Genomic DNA, 13761 nt, shown 5'->3' with positions numbered 1-13761 from the left:
TTCCAAGACCCTTCCCGCGCAGCTCGAACATAGATCCGTCCCCTAATTTGTCACGGCTAGGAGTGACGGGAAGGACATCGCGGAGTGCTCAAGGACAATCCCAGGACCGATAACCCTCCGAACATCGCAGGACCAGATTCCAGACTTACGGAGTATTTATCTGCCCCAGTGATGAACCTCTAGGCCCTCTCGTCGCTCCAGCGTGTCGTGAGCCGCCATGGCAGCACCTGCGAGCCCATTCGCTGGCAGCCCTCGATTCAAAGACGTCAAGATCTGGCGTGCCCTGGAAACTTGGGCTTATATAACTGCAGCAAACGACCGGGAAAAAATCCACAAATGACATTATTCACATGCTCCACAGGGTAGGATACACACTCGTCATAGTAACGCCCATCAACGGAACGTAGATAACAAATTGAATGAAATGAAACAAAAGCGTCAAATGGTCGAATGATATCATAATAGCAGACACGACCCTGTTCGGAGTAAACCAACTACTTCTTTTCTCTCGTGGCGAGCACTTTGGGGGCCTCGGGAGGACAAAGAATCCATTTCAGAACCTCATAGGCTGCCTCTTTACTATAGTTCTCCTTGTTGAGTTTAATGACAGCCCTCAGCGTAAAGGCGAGTGTTGGATATGGTTCTGATGGGTTCAAAGTTGCTTGAACTATGCGTACTTCACCACAGATGAACGTCGCAACCGTGGCCTTAACAGTCTATCAGCGTCCGCACAACTCCTATACAATAATGGGAAAGAGGGCAGAGGTGAAAAATATAAGAAAATACATACAGTCAAGATTCCTTCCTTGTATCTGGGTCTGGCCCGGTACCGGTAGGTCTCACAGTTCCAAATCATCTCGTTCATCTGACGGAAGAAGATCGAGGAGACGGCCAGCAGTTCGGCCTTTAGAAGAAAGCCTCTACTGTTTTCTGGCATGTCTCTGTCATACGTCCAGTCCCGCATTATGCAGCTCCAGTGGTTATCGCTGAGATGCATCCAGCGCACCCCCGTGATGGACCTGGAGGAATCCAATCGCAGGGTGGCGCCTAGGATTCCGAAGAGGGGGCCAAAGAAACTGATAACACGTTAGAGACCATAGGCAAAAAGAGTGAACTAAATCAAATATATAATCTTACTCGTTTATCTCGGCAACAGGAGATTTTTGTATGACATAGTAGACGGCACTGCTTATGAAGCCAGAAAAGCCCCAGTCGCTTGGGAGGTGGTATCCTTGATTTGGGAAGTTAACATTCTCGCAGTTGTGGATAGCCTTTAGGAGCTCTGGAGAAGCTGGGAAAATTATCTCCTCCCCGGTGGTGTCATTACATCGCACCTTGAACTCCTTTGTAGTTTCCAGCCACTCGAATGGGAAAGCGTCTCGGGGTAAGATGCGATACGCGCAAAAAAAATGCTTCATATACAAGCTAACCTTCACGGCATCCTTGGATGCAGTCCGTTCTGCTTGCATGGTGAGTTATTGTTGGGGGGAGTACCGGTCCTGATGTCCGTTGATAGTGGAGTTGCGATTGTGTTGGCTTATATATGTTGATGCTGTGTTTTTATATCTGATGTTGATGTCAACAAGGAGAGCAGGCAACAAACTAGTTAACTACGTGACTAGTTCGACCAACAGTGAATACGCCTGGGCTGCGTTCCTACAATCTTCTACCCCCTCGTCCTGTTATTCTTCTTCTTCTATTTCTTCCTCATCCTCTTTCTCTTCCTTCTATACCACCGTTGCTTGCTCTCCGAACCTATTCCTGCTGGCTCTGCTATATAACTACGCCTCGTTATCTAAATACAATTTAAGGTTAAATTTAGCCTCACTAACGCGACAGTCTCTCAACCCCAGACCACTCCGTATTGCAAATTCTTATAAAGCAACATATACATTTGGCCCCCTGTGTAATACTTCGCAGCAGCAAGGCGAAGTTCAGTTTCGAGCTCGTATCGATGGGAGCATTCCGTTTGGTGCATCCCTAACGGGACGCGACGCGAGGCGGCTATATTTGAGGCAAAACGAGCTCATCGCTACGACAGTGGTGATAGTGTCCCTGTTTGGCCCAGCAGTCGATGGAGCATGTCGCCCATATCTGGAAATGTCATGAAAACGGTCAACGGTGAGTACCCACTGCCTTTGATTTTTTACCCTGTTCTGACTTGAGAGCATCTTACTTACGTGCAAACACTTTCTTACAGTGGAATAAACGGCAAAAACTTACCATATCTTCTTGGTGGCTCAAGACCATCTGCACTTTTACGTTAGCATTGGGACCTACGACAATAGATATCTCGAATATATGTTGGACCACAAAGATCAAAAAGGCCTAGTGTCCAATGGGTACCATTGGTTTTGGGAACGAGTCATAACCACACACAGCAATCTGACAATATATCTTTGCTCCAAATACTCAATCAGTACTCCCAGTGCAAGCCAGAATACGTTTCCTCGAGATCCAAGAATTCGGGCCCTTTGACATTAGCAACGAGGATAAGCTTGATAGATTCATGAAGGTCATGCTTGCCTTCATACTCCGGCAACTTGAACAGACAAAGGCCAAAACCGCTTATAAAGATGTCCCAAGATAAAGTCTTTCTACTAGGCGAAGTCTATTAGAAATACAGAAATACACGATTGCAGTACGTAGCTGCGACTGAAATACGACTGAAATATTGGGGCTTGGAAGGTCGCAGGGAATTTGAAGATTTTAACGGCTTGCCCTTATGAAATGGGATGGACCTTTTTTCTTGTTGATAAAGTATAGCGTGTTCATACGGTCACACCTTTCCGGCTATCTATACCCCTATCCAGATAACCTCACACCCCTTAGTCGTTTATTAAGGTATAGCGTTATAGAAAACTTATTTTAGTTAAAGGCATCCCCTAAAGATATCTAAAACGAAGCCTAGAGGGCAAACCTAAAGAGAACGTTTGGAATTGTTCATGTTCCATTGATATCGAAAAATATCATTCGGTTCCTTAAGGTAGCGTTAGTTACATCAAGAACATAATTAACTAAATCACGCTAAATGGCCATTCCAGTAAAAAGTATGGGCAGCGATATAGGTCTCATGTTCCGACAGATCGCCTTTATGGTCAAGTCGGCAAGAACTGTCAGCCAAATGGCCAAGACGAGTTCGTATAGAAAAACAAAAAAACGGTAGATAATAGTTGGTTAGTTAAGGTTTGTCCCTTGGAACAAAGTTTGAAATCGATCAGATAAGATGGATTAGATTAGATGCTGGCTCAATTTATCAAAGCCATGTAAAAATTAACCGCCTACAACATCAAATAAATAATTATCTGCATCACCATAATTCATATACAGACATTAGTATGATATAAAAAAAAAGCTCTGAGAAGTTTCCTCAAAAATAACAAAAATAAGTGAATTCTTACAAACTATCATTTATCATAAAGCTAATGTACAGAAAAGTATGTAACGGTGGAATATCAGGAAACCGGCGCAGTGTACAATGAAACCAAGTGTTCGATTCCGGAGTGGAGTCTTTCTCATCTTTCTTGCTCGCGCTGTTGTCCCTCTTCCCCGACACTCCCCTTGTCTTTTGTCTATTATCCAACAAAAACGAGGGCTTCCAAGATTTGCTCATGCAACCCCGATAACAATGGACAAGGAAAGGATAAACAAAGATACCATCGACTAACGCGTAGTGACAACTCCAAACCCATGCTCGAGAGACCAATAGATGACGGACGCTAGAAGGGAGGAGGAATTAATAAATCACGGACCATGAGAATGGAAACAAGTGTCTATATATGTTAATCAATGCATAAGCCAGAAGCAAGACTAGTCGTCATCCTTTCGAGTCTTCTTCTCTGCCTTCTCCGGCTCAGCAAGCTGCGTAGTCCACAGCTCGTTTATAGCCTGTCGGTCAACGTTACCAAACACGATATCGAATACATCAGAATACCAATTGGCGGCATGCCCTTCTATTCCTTCTTTGATGTTCTAAAAAATAATAATCCCAGAGTTAGTCGTTATTTCTTATTGTAAGGGCAGCTACACAAAAGCATACCTCTGGTAGTTCTAACCAATCGGACATATTGTCTGCTGGGAAGATGATGGTCTTGGCTCCTGCGCGGCGAGCAGCCACAGTCTTCTCACGCAGTCCTCCGATCCGAAGTACTTTCCCCGTTACAGTAAGCTCGCCGGTCATGGCGATGGTGGGATCCACTGGTTTGTTAAGGGCGAGAGAGAGTAGTGCTGTTGCCATGGTAATACCAGCAGAAGGACCTATAAGTAAAGTTAGCACGCTGATAAAGAAGAGTATAGCGATAACGAATTAAGCACGTACCGTCCTTTTGAACCGCACCCTCAGGGCAGTGCAAGTGAAGCCTTGCTTTGTCGAAAAATTTGTTCTTGGGGAATTCTTTGGCCATAACAGACTTGGCGAAGGAATATGCAATCACCGTAGACTCCTTCATGACGCTCATAAGGTTACCAGTCTGTTCGAATCCAGGTCGCGAGGCCGATGATAGCGCAGATTGTAAGATAGATTCAACATATAATGCAGCACCGCCCATGCTCGTCCATGCAAGACCCATGGCAACACCAGGCGGGGTTACATCGTAGAGTCTATCCGATGTAAAGACGGGTGGACCAACGTAATCTTTCAAGTTGTCCTTGCCGATAGAAACATGGACATCCGATGGAACATGAACTGCTTCTAACTTGGGGGCTTCTGGGGCTTGAGTGTCGGATTCTTTTGCGGCCTCGGTGTCGGTTTCGGATTTTGAGGCGGCTTCTTCTTGCGCAGCCTTCACTTCTTGCCTAACTTTGCTCTCTTCTGAAAGCTCTTCCTCTGGTAGGTCTTGAATGATTTTCAACGCTGCTTTCCTATAGACTTTCTCAATCTGTTTCTTTAGGTTGCGTACTCCGCTCTCACGGCAGTAAGATTTTATAAGCTCCTCGATGCCTTCTTTTTCAAGGTTCACATCCACTGCTTTCAGTCCGCTGACTTCTTTCGCAGCTGGGGCGAGATATCGTTCAGCAATGGCCATTTTCTCGTCGGCTACATAGCCGGAAAGCTCAATTAGCTCCATTCGATCCAGTAGGGGCCGTGGGATGGTATCAGTCATGTTGGCTGTGCAGACGAAAAGAACCTTGGAGAGATCCACGGGAATATCCATATAATGGTCAAGGAAGGAAGAATTTTGTTCTGGATCGAGCAGTTCGAGTAATGCAGATGCTGGATCTCCTTGGTGTCCGCGCCCAATTTTATCGACCTCATCGATGAGAATAAGTGGGTTTTCCGTCTGGCATTTCTTGAGTGCTTGGATGATACGACCAGGGAGAGCTCCGACGTAGGTTCTTCGGTGGCCCTTTATCTCAGCTACATCAGTTAAACCACCGACGCTGAATCGATAGTATTGCCTGTTCAATGCACGGGCAATTGATTTTCCAATACTTGTTTTTCCCACGCCAGGTGGCCCAACGAAACAAAGGATCTTCCCCTCGACTGTTCCACGGAGTTTCCCGACAGCAATGAATTCCAGGATACGATCTTTCACGTCTTTCAGGCCATAATGGTCCTCGTCCAGAACCTTGACAGCATTCCTGATTCCAAAATTCTCCTCACTCCTTCGGCCCCATGGAATCTGTGTTATCCAGTCCAGGTAGTTTCGGGTGACGTTAAATTCCGATGCAGCCGGCTCTAAGTGTGCTAGTTTGTTCAGTTCCTCGTCGAATACCTTTCTCACAACATCAGGCATGGCCAGTTTCTCAGCCTTCTCTTTAAACTTCTCTACGAGCTTGTCTTTCCCGTCGGACTCGATGCCCAGTTCTCGGCGGATGCCCTTCATTTGTTCCATTAACCAGTACTCTCGCTGACGCTTTTGTATCTTAGCCTCGACATCCTTTGATATTTTCGATTGAAGCTGGGCGTTCATTAGCTCCTTTTTCAAGACAACTAAGGCTTTGGACAGACGCTCCTCGACGTTCATGGTTTCCAAAACATCTTGTAGCTCCTTGATTTCTCCGGCAGATACCGCAGCGGCAAAGTCGGCCAATTTAGCAGGCTCTTCAATCACATTTCCCGCAGATTGGCTCATGGAAAAGGTAGAGATTTGGTCACGGAATAGGGGGTTCAGGTTTGCGACATCCTTGAACACGTTCACTATTTCGCTTGTCACCGCGCGTATGACAGGGCTCTTCTTGTCGATGGGTTCCTCCACCAGGTTGTTCACATTGACTATGGTCACGGGGTACTTTCGTAAGAACGCCGATGGTTCGTAGAGCGTGGTGTCCTTTACGGCCTGTTCTGCGGCTCCTTCTTCAAAGCTTGCAACAACGTCCCCTTGCTTTTCGGCAGACGTATCTTTCAATGCCTCTTGATCGCCAGCCTCTTTCTGCGCCCCGTCACGAGGCGGAATAATAGACGTCATTGTTATTCTTCGATGCGGGTATAGAACTGCCGTAAGGCCGGCCTCATCTCCGTGAACAGGGAAGGCACTCGTGATCTGGGCAAACACGCCGACATCGTGAACCTCGTCCATGTTGTCGATAACATCCTTATCCGCAGCTTCATCCTTGAACAGGAAAGCTCCCACGTATGGCTGCCCACGCTTCATCATCTCTTGTATCGCGGACACAACATTCGGGTCTTTGATCGTGATAGCCTTGTAGAATCCGGGGAACAAAGGTCGTCGAGCAATGGGGATGGCCATCACCTGCGGGTAGACATCCGGTATCGTCGGTTTCTGAAGCGCCTTTTCCGAAGACCCTTTCCTCCCTCTCCTTCCACCATCACCACTCCCGCTCACTGAGCTGCCGCCGCTGCTGACACCTCCCGCCTGGCTCGGTCGTGAGTCCGAACGGCCCTCCGCCGCTGGAATTGGGCTGGGTTCATCAGATTTGCCTTTACCTTCAGACGGCTCTTCCGGTTTTATCTTCTCTTCGCGTTCTGTTTCGGCCTCGGTTCCTTCTTCCTTCTCCTTCTTCGGTTGTGGCGGAGACGGTTTCTCTTTTCGTCGGGCCGGAGTCGAGGAGAAATTGCGCGAAAGCGACAGACGAGAAGCTTGGATATCTAAATGTGAGAACGCGGTCGGTCTAATCCGCGGACTGTAGGCCCTGCATCGGATATCCTGCGAGGTCCGGCGAAGAGCTATCCTCCACGGGAGACTGATGCCCCGAATCATCCTCCAAGCCGCGGTAGGTTGAAAAAAGAAAGAAAGAAAGAGATCGAACAGTCAACAAACGGAGTCCAAATTAAAATATAATACAGCGGTAAAAGCACCAGCCCTTCCATTCACCGATTCCCCGATCTGAAGAGAGACGAGAGCAGATGCTGGACAAACGCTCGATATTTGCGCCTGTTGAACCTGAATGTTTTTGGCCCTTTTTAGTCATTCTGGATGGAAGCTGGAGAAACGTTTTGCCGGCGTCCGGGGAAACTTTTTTTTTCTTGAATCTTCGAAGCGGAAGAAGGGCGAAGAAGAACAGATATCACGAAGAGAACGCCTCTGGTTAAGGGTTATACCGGCTATATATAAACTATCGTGCTTGGTCTGCTTTACACCAGTCCGCCATGAGTGTCACTGCGCCCGGGCTGCCGCTGGCGGTCTCTGTTCCTTGTCGTCTGCTGCGGGCATCGAGACCCTATACAACAAGCCAATGTCTCGACATCAGCCGGCATATGCAGTCACGATCCTACCAGACCGATACCAAGGCCCGGAATGGCCAGAGACCTGCTCTTAGATCCAGCACGGCGCAATCACTGAACCATTCTTCAAGAGTGAGTTGATTTGTCTGGCCCCCCCCAAAAAAAAAAAATACAAAAAAAGTCGCAATTCTCGAAATATCATCACCATTTACTCACAACAAGATTTACAGCAATTCCACGCAACGGCTCCGGTAGAGGCGGCGGCCAAAAACCCCTACAGTGTCCTCGGGGTAGGCAAAGATGCCTCAGCTTCGGAGATTAAACGAGCATACTACGGACTGGCGAAGAAGTTCCATCCAGACACGAACAAGGACGCCAACGCCAAAGACAAGTTCGCCGAGGCCCAAACTGCCTACGAGACACTGTCTGATCCCGAAAAGAAAAAGGCCTACGATACCTACGGGGCTGCCGCGTTTGACCAAAACGGCGGCTTTCACCCTGGCGCCGCTGGCGGTGGACCATTCGGGGGCGCAGGTGGTTTCCACGGCTTCGGTGGCTTCGGCTCCGGCGGCGGTGGGTTTGGAGGAGGGTTCTCTGCGGACATCAACTTTGACGATATCTTTGGTGCGTTTGCAAAAGCCACTGGTCGCAATCCGCGCGGACACGGATCGCCTTTCTCGTCTGTTGCGGTTGGAGACGACATTGAGGTTCAGGCGAATATCTCGTTCATGGATTCGGCAAAGGGAACGTCGAAGGAAATTAACATTACACCTTTGGTTACGTGCAATTCATGCAAGGGAGAAGGGTTAAAGGACGGCAAGAAGCGATCACGATGTAGCACCTGCGGAGGAACGGGCACGCAGATTCACGCCATCCAGGGTTTCCAGATGCAGAGCACATGCGGGGCGTGTGGCGGGACGGGCTCATCGATCCCCAGGGGCGCCGAATGCAACACATGTAGCGGTGGAGGCGTCGTGCGGGAGCGAAGGACTGTCAAGGTCGATATACCTGCAGGCGTGGAAGATGGAATGAGGCTACGGGTTGCCGGCGAAGGTGACGCTCCCATGACAGAGCCAGGAACCCGCACACAGCGGGGGAACCTCTTCGTCTTTATACGGGTTGCTCCCGATCGACGGTTCAACCGTTCTGGTTCTGATGTGCTGTACACTGCCTCCATCCCTCTCACCACCGCCCTTCTAGGGGGTGAAGTAACCATCCCCACGCTGGACGGAGAGGCCAAGGTCAGAGTCGGAACGGGAACGGGAACTGGCGATAAGATCACCTTGCCAGGGATGGGTATGCGGAAACTCGGCGGCAGACGAGCAGGCAACGGCGACCTGAGGGTGGAATTCAAGGTCAACATGCCGAGATCTCTAACTGCTAACCAGCGAACGATCCTGGAGGTTCTTGCAGACGAGATGGGCGATAATACTGCGAAACGAATCATGAATGTCAACGAGATGAAACACGACAGGTAAGCACCCGATGATGTATATATATATCTTTACCGGTCTAACAGGTCTCCAGTGCGTCAAGCAAGTCGTCAACGTCAACGTCAACGAATAAAGAAGGCGACGGACAGAAGAACCAAGGCTTCATCAAGTCTGCGTGGGACAAGCTGATGAACCACCGCAGCCAGTCTTCGGACTCAAGTAAGAAGTCCTCGGGCTGTTCCAGCGAGAAGAAGGATCCAGATACAAAGTCCGACCAGCACAAGGAGCCTGACCAGCCGAACGAGTCGAAAAAGGCCTCTGGCTCCGGTTAACTGCACTCTTGACGTCGACGTCTACAACCCTTGCATCCTCTTGTCATATTTATTCTCATCATAGCGTTGGGCGAGGTGCGATTTTCTTTTCATAAAACATGCTGCAGCTCCCCGTTTTGACTGTACATTTATTTGCCACTATAATACTTCCATTCTTGGGCAGGCATGTTTCTTGTTCTCTACCGAAGGCCATAATCGTGTTTTCTAATATAGATCGGAGGAGCTGTTACATAGGACAGGGCTTTTGTACCATAACTCATCTCATCTCCCCTCGCTGTGAGTCTCCATCATTCTCATCTACTTTCTCTCCTGTCTTTCTCTCCCGTTCTCATCTACTTTTTTTCTCCTGTCTTTCTCTGATCTGCAGGCCGTAGCATGGAGTATAACCTTCGCGCCCTGCCGGGCTGAAACCGAGGATCCAGCCAATCTGTGACCGTCGAGCAGCATCGCGAGCCTGTTTGGCGGATGCGATACTTTTGCAGCAAGGATCTGGCTGTGATAGTGGCGCCAGTAGAGAGTGCGCGGACATGGGTAACTCTTGATATATCTCGACTCTGCCCAGTATCAAGTCGTGCATCATGCGAGTAATCGGCGTCGTAGAAGCAGAGAAGCCAGAAAATAGTATAAAAAAATAGTAAAAATAGTAAAAATAGCAAGCAAATAGAAGAGCATGCCAGGCAGCTAGATTCACGCCATCGTCATAGGCTGGCTTTCTTAGTCCTGATCATCCTTCTTCCGCCCGCCGCCGCTGTTCCATTGCATCCTGCAACTTTGCACTTCTTCATGCATCTTCCTCACCGAAAAACCTCGACCGAACCCCGACCGCCCACAGATAGACACATCTGCCTCAAGAGCCTCAGATAACGCCCCGAACCGGCTCAAAGGGCGCCCTGCGTCGCCGTCTTGTCTCTCTCTGAACGAGGCCGACGCTCTTCTTGGTGACGACACCAGCTTTATCGCCCCCACATCAGACCAGCGAGGGGCCGATATAACCAACAGGACAGTACCCAGGCGCATCGTCCATCCCCGTATATACTACTCGAGACCTGCAATTGCTACAGGACGTACACGGTACTCTCTCCCGGAGCAGTTCGTCGTTCCGCTGCCAACGGGGGAGTCTGGCTGCCCCAGCCGCCAACGCCACGATGGTGCAGTCTCCCATGATATCGTGCCCTCTCAAGCAAACGGCCGAGATCGACTGGATTGCACCGCTGAAGGGATATATCAGGCAGACATATGGCGATGATCCGGAGAGGTATTCGGAGGAATGCGCCACGCTGAACCGGCTACGACAGGACATGAGGGGAGCAGGCAAGGATAGCGCTTCCGGGAGAGACCTCCTCTATCGATATTACGGACAGCTGGAGTTGTTGGACCTACGCTTCCCTGTCGACGAGAACCATATTAAGATATCCTTTACCTGGTACAGTTTTGCTTCTTTGAGGACATACTCTGCATACAGGGCTGATATAGGTTGATTGCGACTAGGTACGATGCGTTCACACACAAGGCAACCTCACAGTACTCGCTGGCGTACGAGAAGGCGTCCATCATATTCAACATCTCCGCCGTCCTGTCCTGTCACGCCGCGAACCAGAGTCGGTCCGAAGATACAGGCCTGAAGACCGCATACCACTCCTTCCAGGCCTCCGCGGGCATGTTCACCTACATCAACGACAACTTCCTACACGCCCCATCCACGGATCTAAGCCGGGATACGGTCAAGACGATGATATCCATAACCCTTGCCCAGGCCCAGGAAGTCTTCCTCGAGAAGCAGATAGCCGATGGAAAGAAGCCGGGATTCTTAGCCAAGCTTGCCAGTCAAGCTGCCCATCTATACACGCAGGCCGCGGAGGGGGTGCAGGAAAACGTTACCAAGGGGATATTCGAGAAGGTGTGGTGGATTCTGACGTCCGCAAAGGCGTCTCACATGTCTTCGTTGGCGGGCTATTACCAGGCTATTGCCGACGACGAAGGGGGGATGCACGGTGTCTCTATTGCACGACTACAGGCCGCAGAGAAGTCGTCGACGGCAGCCATCAGTATAGCCAAAACCTTCCCATCCTCGGTACCTTCGGGCTCCAATCTCACCTCTGAAACCGGGCCCGTGCTGTTGGATATCGTACGGCGACAGTTGGCTACGATTCAGGAGAAGCTACCGTCGATGAAGAAGGACAATGATTTTATATACCATCAACAGGTTCCGGCAGAGGCAGCCGTGTCTCCCGTGGCCAAACTCCCCGCCGCCAAAGCCATACCCGTAAGCGAACTGTACCAGGGCCAGGACATTCAGCGAATAATCGGGCCCGATATCTTCCAGCGGATCGTCCCCATGTCCGTTACCGAGTCTGCGAGCCTGTACGACGAGGAGAAGGCGAAGCTGGTCAGGGCCGAAACGGAGAAGGTTGAGGCCGCCAATGGGGAGATGGCTGCCAGTCTAGACTATCTGAAGCTACCGGGCAGTCTGAACATTCTCAAGGGAAGCCTGGATGACGAGTTGAGCGCGGACGAAGAGTTTAGGACGTGGTGTGAAGAGGTGTCCTGCCAGGAGCCGTTCAGAGGCACCCTCGAGGATCTACAGGATGACAAGGCGAGCCTCCTCAGCACTCTGGAACAATGCACGAAACAGCTAGATACGGAGGAGAGCGTGTGCGAGAAGATGCGGTCCAAGTATGGCGCCGACTGGACCCAGCAGCCAAGTTCCCGCTTGACCTCGACCCTGCGATCGGATATAAGAAGCTACCGTGAGACGATCGACGAAGCCAGCTCGAGCGACTCTCAGCTATTAGTGACGTTAAGGCAGCACGAGTCGGACTTTGAAGAGATGCGATCTGCGGGAGAGGCAGGCGAGCCTGATATACTGTTCCAGAAAGCGCTGATCGCGGCCGGCTCGAAACAAGGGAAGAATGGCGCAGGCGCTGGTCCAGGGAGCCCATACAGCAACAGAGCACTGGAGGGAAACCTGTTGGAGGCCGACTACGGGGAGGGCGGCCTGTCTGTGGCGGACCAGATTGCGAAAGTCGAAGAGCTACTGCGGAAACTGAACCTGGTGAAGCGAGACAGGATGCAAACGCTGAAGGACTTGAAAGAAAAGGTGTGTCAAACCGTTCATGTTGGATACTCTATCGATCAGTATTGATTGCTGTCGAGCTCGATATATTGGACTATCTATCTACCAGTGCTGGATTAACTGATTATGTAGGTTCACAATGACGATATATCCAACGTCCTTATTCTCAACAAGAAGGCCATCGCCAACCAGGAGGACCAGCTGTTCCAGACGGAGCTGGAGAAGTTCAGGCCGCATCAAAACCGGCTGCTGCAGGCCAACCACAAACAGAGCGGCCTGATGAAGGACCTGGCAAAAGTGTACGGCGACCTGCTGCAGGACAAGCGGGTACGGGCAGAGCAGTCGAAGTATGAGGTCCTCACCAAGCAGCGCAACGCTGTCACCTCCAAGTATAGGAAAGCGCACAAGGCGTTCAACGAGCTGCTGAACGGGCTCAGCCAGGCACAGGCATTCTACATGCAGATGCGAGACACGATAGACAGCCTACAGCAGAACGTCGAGGCCTTCCTCAACAACCGCCGCTCCGAGGGCGCTCAACTGCTCAGCCAGATCGAGCGAGACAAAGCCACGCAGGCGTCCGGCCACGAAGAGCGAGAACGAGACAAGCTGAAGAACCTGATGGAACGGCTCTCAGTAGACCCGACATCTACCTCTTCGCCTGCTCCTCCTCCGCCTCCTGTCCCCAAGCGGACGACAGCTTCTAATACGGCCAAATCACCCACCCACCACGGCCTTCCACCGCAGCAAGCTCCCTCCCGCTCCCCCATCACAGCGCAGTACCCTCCCTCCACCTCCACCTCGACCTCGACCGGCTACCCGCCCATCAACTACCCTACCGGCAACGGCATGTCACCTACAGAAGGCTACCCCCCATACGCCCAACCGCAACACCAACCACAACATCAACACCAACACATGAACCCAGAAGCATATAACCCGATGGCATACCTGTATCAACCACCACCTACCTCCCCTCCACCGCACCAGCAGTACTATGCCAGCCCGTCCGCGTACGGCTACCCGGGCTCCTCGCCCATCCCGCAGAGCCATACCCCACAGTATCTACCGCAGGGATACGTGCCTCCGCCGCCGCCCCCGCGTCACTCGCCTGTGCAGTATGCCTCGCCCGGCCATGGCCAGGGGGGATACCCTCCGCCTACCAGCGGCTACCCTCCCAGCCAGCCCTCGCGCGCAAACCAGTCTCAACCTGATCCGTGGGCCGGCCTCAATGCGTGGAAGTGAAGTAGAAGAGTAGATAGGACGGCCCAGGCCAGTGGGAGTTAGACAATAACATGACAT

The 13761-nt window shown here is 50.8% G+C and overlaps 4 protein-coding genes across 4 annotated transcripts; 2 read left to right on the top strand and 2 right to left on the bottom strand.

Annotated features, from left to right (window-relative positions):
- Positions 1 to 494: 494 nt before the first annotated feature.
- On the bottom strand, positions 495 to 1469 carry GIQ15_05915 (uncharacterized protein; the record flags this gene model as incomplete). The annotated part of the gene is made up of 3 exons (XM_033553332.1): positions 495 to 716; positions 791 to 1076; positions 1138 to 1469. The coding sequence occupies 3 exons, from the start codon at positions 1467 to 1469 to the stop codon at positions 495 to 497; spliced, it is 840 nt and encodes a 279-aa protein (XP_033404476.1).
- A 2341-nt stretch (positions 1470 to 3810) lies between these two features.
- GIQ15_05914 (ATP-dependent protease La) lies at positions 3811 to 7160 on the bottom strand (the record flags this gene model as incomplete). Its single annotated transcript, XM_033553331.1, has 3 exons — positions 3811 to 3972; positions 4040 to 4257; positions 4319 to 7160. 3 exons carry the CDS (start codon positions 7158 to 7160, stop codon positions 3811 to 3813), a joined length of 3222 nt encoding a protein of 1073 aa, XP_033404475.1.
- Positions 7161 to 7657: 497 nt separating this feature from the next.
- GIQ15_05913 (mitochondrial DnaJ chaperone) lies at positions 7658 to 9389 on the top strand (the record flags this gene model as incomplete). Its single annotated transcript, XM_033553330.1, has 3 exons — positions 7658 to 7756; positions 7855 to 9098; positions 9152 to 9389. 3 exons carry the CDS (start codon positions 7658 to 7660, stop codon positions 9387 to 9389), a joined length of 1581 nt encoding a protein of 526 aa, XP_033404474.1.
- Positions 9390 to 10534: 1145 nt separating this feature from the next.
- On the top strand, positions 10535 to 13704 carry GIQ15_05912 (vacuolar protein-sorting protein bro1; the record flags this gene model as incomplete). Its single annotated transcript, XM_033553329.1, has 3 exons — positions 10535 to 10812; positions 10878 to 12486; positions 12595 to 13704. 3 exons carry the CDS (start codon positions 10535 to 10537, stop codon positions 13702 to 13704), a joined length of 2997 nt encoding a protein of 998 aa, XP_033404473.1.
- Positions 13705 to 13761: the final 57 nt, after the last annotated feature.

The sequence above is a fragment of the Arthroderma uncinatum genome (assembly GCF_011692745.1).
Source record: "Arthroderma uncinatum strain CBS 119779 chromosome Unknown scaffold4, whole genome shotgun sequence".
Taxonomy (NCBI): Eukaryota; Fungi; Ascomycota; class Eurotiomycetes; order Onygenales; family Arthrodermataceae; genus Arthroderma; species Arthroderma uncinatum.
This window is presented reverse-complemented; position numbering and strand designations above follow the sequence as displayed.